The sequence below is a fragment of the Opisthorchis viverrini genome (genome assembly GCF_000715545.1).
Source record: "Opisthorchis viverrini unplaced genomic scaffold opera_v5_210, whole genome shotgun sequence".
NCBI lineage: Eukaryota > Metazoa > Platyhelminthes > Trematoda > Opisthorchiida > Opisthorchiidae > Opisthorchis > Opisthorchis viverrini.
Window position 1 is genome coordinate 104949 of NW_008751866.1, and position 8987 is coordinate 113935.

The 8987-nt window shown below is 43.6% G+C and overlaps 1 protein-coding gene across 1 annotated transcript in view; it reads left to right on the forward strand.

The window, feature by feature from the left end:
- Window positions 1-5165, forward strand: part of T265_08254 (hypothetical protein) — a gene marked incomplete at both ends in the record, with an annotated part of 87804 nt that extends 82639 nt beyond the window's left edge. The window contains 2 exons of the mRNA XM_009174002.1: window positions 789-968; window positions 4799-5165. Coding sequence (XP_009172266.1) covers window positions 789-968; window positions 4799-4972 — 354 coding nt within the window. The remainder of the gene's footprint in view (window positions 1-788; window positions 969-4798) is intronic.
- Window positions 5166-8987: the final 3822 nt, after the last annotated feature.

Consider the following 8987-nt stretch of genomic DNA (forward strand, 5'->3'; position numbering starts at 1 on the left):
TTCATCAAAAGTCAGAAAGTTGCGCCGGAAACTTGTGTATTACATCATTTTCTTTTTTGATGTAATTATTGGTACAATAGAACAAACTTCATTATAAAATATGTACAACAGTTACAAAAGGTAGTTTAAGTTCAGCAAAAATGTCACACCACTCTCGTTTGAACGGTCGTATTCCTGTGGACTCACCGGAATAATTACGCCAGAACAGGAATACGACCGTTCAAACGACAGTGGTGTGACTATGAACAAAATACCTATCCCGCAAAACCCCAAAATTGTAAATAAATGTGACAATGGACTACAGACACTACACACTCAATGGAACAATTCTGTAGGCTTTTTTGTCTTTTTCTTTTCTTGAACCTACACTTTTTTGGAATAACTACACGGAGCGAAGGCAGTGAACAGTATTTTCAAGAAAAGGCTATTTGCAGTAGCCATTTCCGACGGCGATCCCGAAGACGGATTGTCAATTAGAGTTTGAAGAGTAGAAATTTGCCTGGCTTCGACAATTGTGGTGCCTTAGGACAGCAATCTTTGAAACTCTATCTGGTCTGAAGCAAAAGTTGTATCTGGTAGCATAAAACCGAGCCATTTTCATGAATTATTTGTCCGAAATAAGTCCTTCATTTTGCGGATCACTTGTGGATTTCTCCCACATACTCTTTCGATTGTTCCTTAGCGGTGGTGTTTTTCCCTTTGTCTGATCTACGTCCCCCCGGAAGACATTACTTCGATAAATGGAGCCCCCTGCCCGTGTCCACAAAGCCTCTCCATCTTTATTTCAGGATAAAATGGTTCTCGCCAACTTTTTCATGCTTGTCATTCTCACCGTGTGGCATACGATTGCACGAAGCGTGTTCGCCAAGTACCCCGGTCTGAAAGACAAGGAGCAATATGTGGTTTACACGTTGCTCAGTGCTTACTGCCTCGGAGCAGTCGTGTTCGGACTGACAGTTTACCTGGATGTAAGTCCTGTGTTTCGGAGTGCGCTTTCTAACTTTCAATGATGATAAATGACAGTCAGAAGGTGTATGCATTAACAACCGTTTTTATTATGGTTGATAGTTGTTTATAGTTATTATGTGAAATAAATAAATACAGTGCGAACAGTGGAATAGGTCAAAAGGTGACCTATCGTTTGTGGATCACTCGTGAGAGTTTCTGCGTGAAAGTCCAGACGGCGAGAACGTGTTTTCTCCGCAGTATAACTTCTACACGTGGACTTGGCTGATTCTCTGTGCCCTGTGCTCGCGCGAGTTGACTGTGTTGTTTCTTCCTATATATAGGAAGGTTTGACGCGTGTACATTATGTAGAATCATCCCAATGCGTACGAGACGGGAGCTGATATGTTATCGGTCAAGGTTGCGAGCGGGACAGGGTTCATCACGTGATTTGTGCGCTTGCGGAACAGGCGAGTCGCGTGATCTATTGAACACAGATGTGCCAGACAGAGTAAGGAAGGCATTACAAGTTCTCACTGTCTGTACATGAAGCCTGCAGTAAACAACATCTAAAAGAAAGCTCTGCAGTCTTGCAGAGTGGGGTTGGTTAGCTATCACAAAAAGCGGATCGAATCCGAAGCATTCGTCTAACATTTGACTAACTCCAAAGTGCTGAGAGTACGGTAGAATCACGATGAAAAGGTCGTCGCTAATTTGTTTAATGAAGTCCTATCACAAGTACAAGGGCCTGTAGCAACGAATGAGAGTACTCTATGTTGTATTTCTCTCCCTTCTGGTCATGGATATCTCACCAAAGCAGAGAACTTGGCTTTGGAATCGAAAACCCACTAAATGATGATGCCAAAAATGAAGAAACTGCCTGAAAGGTTTCCGCCGAGAACTGTATCGATCCACTCAGTTCGCAAGCTCAGTAAACAGATCCAAGGTCACCTGGTCACTTTCCGTTCATCCATCTTTAAGAGAATCGCCCTAAAGTACTGACTAAAAACAATGTTTTTTGCTGGATACCCTGTTCGGATGGTGTGTATTACTGAAATATGTTTCAGGGGATTGGGCGGGCCGGCGATTTCGGCGATACATCTGCATGTCCGAAAGAAGATGATCAGAACATGCTGTACGCGCTCCCGTGGTGCAGAATTGTCATACGAACTAAGGGCACCTCTTATCTAAAACCTAGAAGAACCCCAAAAAACGGAAAGGAAACAGACCAATTGGATGAGATGATAGACCGATAGATTCTAATTCGTGTACAGAGCCGATTACGTAGCTGAAACTATCAGCAAAACGAGACGAACCGCGAATAGTCCTCTCCGAACGCGGAAGGAGAGAGACAATTTGGTATCGTTTGATGTGTTGCCTCGACTACTGGGTGATTCGAATTACTGTACAGTCCAATGTAGAATCTTTCAAGAATGTTATGCTACCGAAATTTTCAAAGATCTCTGAAAGAGTTACCCTCTTGATATAAATGAATTGAAAGTCCTGTCGTCAGAGGGGGTTTCGTTTGGTGCTTAGACCAATTCATCATGCCCTAATGAAGTCACCTAGATAGGTCAGGAGACGTTTGCAACTGAACTGCCCAGCGCGGCGAACAGAATAGTTGTCAGTCTGATCTCCGTCTCCCTGGTAGAGCTCCACAAATCTAGTTTGTATTTCATTGTTGGCGATGAATTTGGCAAAACGATCGTTACTCATATCACCATAATAATAGTCCAAGTGAACTTTAGCTATATAGTTTTAAGCAGAAGATGCATCCGAAGGTGAAATTGCTTTTGTGACGTAATTCTTTCAGAAGTCTCCGTAGCGTTCGAGGGTTCTAAAGTTGCTCAGCCATCACGTGACGAACAACACTCATGCATGTCAGGTGGAAGCAAGGTAAAGGCTGCTTGGCTACTGATAGTGTATCATGCTAAAATGTTTGACCAGTCCGGAGAAGAGACCGCGAGGCTGCATGTAAAAGCATCAGTACAAAACGTTGAAGGTCAACCATGGGCAGGACCGACGTGGGCTAGACGATTCACGTCACAGAGAAACACAAAACAAATGTAGCTAGACGTTGTATCGATTTCGTGAAGAGGACCCATTGATTTGGATGGGCAAGCGCGTACAACTCAGTGTGTGGGCAGCCAAACCCGCAGAGCAGAGGAGAAAGTCTGCTGAGTTGTCTTAGAGTGTAGTCCTGGAAGGGTAAAATCACCTGTAATTTCGCAAGCTGTATGGAGTCAAGTTCGAGTAGACCCCAATTCCTAGGCTGCATAACACAAAGGTCGGAACAAACTGAACACCACAGTGTGTGAGAAACCGACTGACAGTGGGGATATTTTCAAATGCTCGTCTACCCATCCGATGTCGGAATTCGCTAGTATTGTCTCATCAGTGTTTGGCTCAGTAAAGGCCTTGTGCATAAAGGTTGATCGGACAGTGGTCGAAACCGATGTAAGGAAGAAACTTCGGGCTATTGGATATCCAGTTAGTTTGATTTAGCGCCATTTACGAAGGGTGTTGGTACCGGTGGCTAAACCCAACAGGGAATGCATTGGGGTTGCTGTTATTCCATATAAACCAGGGACATCGGAAGACATTCTAAGAATTTGAAACACGGCTAACATAAGAAGAACTTTCCACAAGGGAAACACCCTATAATTAACACTAGGTTCACCGGTTCACCACAGCCTTTTCGCCGTTTCGGGAACGATGCAATTTACTTGTTGGAAAGATTGGAGACAGCTTTTGAAGAAAAGAAGCCTGGGTTATGATGTCCAATTTTCATATCAGTCTCTCCTTGAAAGGCCACTGTTGTAGAATTTCTCAAACTGGTCGATGGCTAGTCATGTAGCCGGGTTTTCATTTTACTGTACTATGCCCAGCATCCATCCCCACCACCCGACCAACTCTCCTCATAAAACAGCAATCCAGGAGTTCTTGGCATAATCGACCCTAGAATCAGGACTATGTCTGGCACAAATAGATCAGATCTATATATTTGTTCCAATCAGGAACCCCTGAACAAGAGTAACCTCCTACAACAAACAACTTTACTTCATAGCAATGGGATCTCCATACCTGACCAGATTCAGTAGAAAAATCTCTGAATTTATGAGACAAAATGAATAATCGAACTCACTGACAAGAGCTTACTTTATACCAGAATTTTTAGAAACTTGGTGGGTATAGATGAAAAGATAACAGTAATGAGCAATGGAGGTCAAAGAGAAACACGATTGCCCACACTTCGGATGAGGATAACTAGTGGTCGGAACGCGGAATTGAAGCGTGCGAACCGATTGTATTATCTCGCATGTTTCATACAGTTTAGAGGCATAAGGGGAGAAAACTCGCATTGTCCATCATTTTATCCGGCAGCCTATACATGTGAATGAACTTATGTAAATCCGTATTCCTGTCGCCCACCCAACTTACCCACAATCTCAGTCTGCTCCCTAACATAGCATAGGAATCAGGCTACTTGATCAATATAAGTAGTTAAAATGTAGAAAATCTTGATCGTTGATCATTCGGCTATTCGTCTGAACGCCGAGTATGACAATTGACCTGCAAACGTTTTAAGAGACATGAACATCGCGTGGTTATTTCGTTCGAAAATAGAGTAGGAACAACAACACCCGAACACGATAAAAATTTCCTGCAACATTATTCTGTGGTCCCACGGGCGTTTTTCTTGTCAGGAAGGATGTAGCACGACTGACTACATTTTAGAACTTTTCGGTGTATTATTCTCCTCGCAAACAAACAGACAAAGAAGTTTTGTTTATCAGCAACCTTACGAACAGGGTCCCTTTAGGTTTTTCTGTGTTTTTTAAAACCGACTTAGGCTGGATCACGCAGGAGGCTGATGAAAAGCAAGGATATGGACTTCACACAGCATAAACAACGAATCGAGCTGGCGAAGCAGCACAAATCCATTGTCGCCGTGTCTTTGGACGAGTGGCTTAATTCCCCCTCAGCGCAGTCCGCGGCCCATCAGAATTCCGAACACATTTCCTGAGCAACATGCAGAACAATGAGCAAACAGCCACCATGATTGAAAAGGACGTACTGGAACAACACCGTTTCCTCTAATGTACTCATGCCGTTTTGTTTCCTGCGTAGCCGGATATGCAACAATCTTGATTAAAACTTTTGATGTTGTTTTTCATGCCCGAAAGCAAATCTGTTTTGACCGAAATTGGTGAATATCATTTTGTCGAAACCAGAAATTTATAGACAGAACCTGAAAGGCCGTTTATGAACAAAGATGACTCAAGTTAAGTCATGAAAAAATAAGAGACACAGCACACAGTAAAACCACCTGCACTGCGCACGTCAAGAACCTCGGGCTTATCGGGTGACGAAAGTTATGATGAAAAAATTCACGTGACTTGAGAATTACCCTTATTTCTTCCGTCCGCAAGTTTGGACAAGAACGGTACCTCATCCTCCATACCAAGTTGACTCGTTTGAGGGATGTTCACTTGCCGCAGACAGCCGAGGTAAACTGCACCAAAATGACAGGGGGAAGATTGATGCTAGAAAGATGCCTGTTAGCCCACTGACTGTCAGAATAAATGTCTTTCGACCTCTGAGTGGCGGTTCTTAAGGCAACGAGACATGTGAGTAACCAAGAACATTGTAACTATACATGTTTTATAGTGTTCCGTATCGCGTTTTATTCTATATTATATTTGGAAAAGAGCGCATGTTGTGTTTGACTGAAAATCAAAGACCCACCTTGGTGGACAAACAGAACAACAAACGTCTTGTAAAGACGCAGTATACTACTCATGGGGTTGCTGAAAACTCTTCAAAAGCACACGCCCGTTTTCGCCCTTTTTGGGGCTCATCAGTTAGGCGCAGTTCTCGGGTTTCCGTCAACTTTATGTTCTCTCTGAACCCAGTTTAATCACCCGTCAAAACCAGATTGGTATGCAGGTGAGTGTATTTCGCTAACAAACGCTTTCGTTCAACAGACATGTTGAGGCAACTGTATCAGTCTATCCTTGTTCCGAACTCCCCTTCCTTTCTGTTCACGATGCCCGGTTATTGCGTCAAAGCCTGCAAGAAATTAGAATCCATCACGAAAGACTGATACCTTAAACTGGATGGCCACTTGTGAAGGATTGTGAAACCCGATTAATGATATCAGATTCACCACCCACCTGGCAAATTCCTACAGGTGCGTATCTCACAACGAGTAAGCGATGTGTACACCTTAGTTTCGACAAATTTTTTGGTCAGATCCCGAAAGCTTCTGCTTTAGTCCTTGCTGAGAGCTCTCTAGTTGGGGTAAAAGAATCAGAAGCATATCTTTGCATCAACAGTTTTAAGATATTGCCTCTTAAAGAAACATATGCCAACCAGTTTGTACGACTGGCACCTTTGATTCTGGAGTCATTCTCTGTCAAACCAGCCGCCGAGTAACTCATTAATTCGACGACTGGATGGTCACAGAGTTACGTCTCATTAGTCAGCATTCCTCGAGGAAGCGCTGGCTACCACCAAGCTACCGGTTCGGAATATGCCACTCAAACAAGTCCACTTTGAGTTTTCCTAGATTTGCAACACATGTCAGCAAGACAAATAGGTTACCACTTGACACTCAAAGGTGGATCAAGGTAGATCGAAACGGTAGATCCCAAGTCAGCCATTGAATCACGAAGAAGGCTATCTCCGTCTCAGACTTTGATTTATTTCGTCAAACTTGCGCAGAACTGAGAAGGCCTGCGCTTATCATCCATTCTCACGCCAAGATACAAAAACCTAACCGACCATTTCTGGTAACTTACTAACAACTTCTCGGCGCAATCAATACAGAAAAAAATCGTTCAGCTTCAACACCTCACGAAGAGTGTACGCGGGTTAAGTTACTGTCAGGTTGCACAAGCCTAGCTGGGAGCAGTCGAAAGGGGTTCGAACCATGGACCCTCCGATCAGTAAGTTCACGCCTTAACCACTGAGCTACCTCGAGCCAACCGACAATGTTTCTGAGCAACCACACTACTTCTACTAGCGGGAACACAAGTAACATGAAAAAGACTGAACCTGAGTACGCCCAAGTGAAAATAGGCCAAAGAGTGTGGCCCATTAGCTGCACAATCCTCTCAGCTGCAAAACCTTTGCGTGTGGAGCAAAACTTTTCGCGCCAAAATATTGCATTTTGTCGCGTATGTGCTCAAATCAAAAACTATCCTAATCTACGTTCATATCATTGCAGCTTACCAAATTTTGTTGTCCACTGGGACAATAATACCTCTCGCGGAAATGTCTGGTGGAATAAGTTTCCAGCATCCTAGAGACTCCGAGATGCCTAAATGAGGCTCAAAAGTGTGGACTGGTACTCTGAACTCATTGTCCCGATTGCTTTAGTCCATCAGACACACGTCATAGCTTTCGAAAATTCACTTCCATTGTGCGAATACTGAGCGCCCCAAACAGTCATTAAAGTTCAAATGCCCCACGTCACACGCAAGTAAAAAATCACTGAATTGCAAAAATGTTCAGATATTCAAGACCTTCTGGCTGTCATCGTGGAAAAGTTTAACACGCCAGTAATGTCTGCGGAAGGCCAGTTGCGAGTGGAAACGGACGAATCACATTCCAAGCACTATGTCCGATGAGACATTTCCGAGGTGACTGTAAACAGAGGAAGCCGAAAGATTTGTTGTCGGCTTTTCATGCCAAAAAAAGCTAGGCAAATGGGAAGGGGTAGACAGTTTTGTGCTAAAATACAAGCTGGTTTATTGAAAGTTCAAACTGACGTATCAGCTGAAAAGATTAGTGCTTCGTTTTACACTGTGGCCGATTAAACTTTACTCGGTTGTTCATAGTTAGCATGGTGAACTCTTTTGAATCGTACAGGGGTGTACCTAACTCACGCTTCTCCCGGATGGGAATATTTTTTCCCCAAATTAACGACACGCGACCTTGCTTGCTCGATTGATTTACAACTCTTTCAAAATCAACTCAAAACTCCCAACATTTCTGACCCTATTGCTCTTCTACAAAACTGAAATTGTCCAATGTTGATGGAGAGCGAAAACCGCTTAACCTGTTTAGCCAGGACATTTGAAAGCCATGTTCAATTTGATTCGTTGCCTCAGGTGTACATTCCTGACGCTGACCGATCAGCTCGAGAAACGAATCTATCATAACCAATCGGAGCCGCGTGATTTGTCCCTGTTGCATTGGGCACTGAAAAGTACATTTGAACGTCTACTAAACAGTGATAACACTGTCTGTTCTGGTCGCCACTAGGAACAAGTCAAACGATCAGTGGATTGAATTGTATGGTTTTTAATTCAGCAATGTTGCTCATGTTTTTAGATGAGCGCGTCATTAGAGTGAGGCACGGCCGACCTTCACTGGATTTACTTCATTTCTTGAAGATTCAGAATGAAGAGGTCATAATGCCGTGGAAAAACTTGAGGCCACAGAAGTTTCCACGTTTTCAGTTACTCGAGAATTGTTTAAAATCAGCCAGTACTGGTTAGGCTGTGTCAGGAAGGTAAGATTCCTGAAAATAACCCTAGTACATCCAATATTTATTGCGAAACGCTAACTCCGCCAAAAACACCTCAGAAAGGCTGTCAAGTGTACGGGACAGAAAAGTCAGTTGTTGATTGAACGTTCAAGCAGCCAATCAGTGACGATTGACGATGCTAAAGTACTCGGGCGTGACCCAAAAACAGTGCCAATCAGTTACCCCATATCGACCGGACAGTCTTGATTCAAGGTCAAACGTGCGTCCCAAATTATGCGTAGATTGCTCGCGATAAACCTGTTCTGTTCTCGGTTTTGTTTAAAAACATCGTAAACACGAGATTCACGGGGACTGCAGGTGAGTCTTACAAATTTTGTGCACTGTTACTTCAAGTAAAGGATAGTGTTGGCGGAAACTCGGGGACTGCGCCTACCTGATGAGCTCCAGGGAGGGCTGACCCGGTCGTGAGTTGTCGAATAATTTTCAGCAACCCTGTGAGTAGTGCATTGCGTCTGTCATGTTCTTGCTGGGTGGGCCTTTTCCT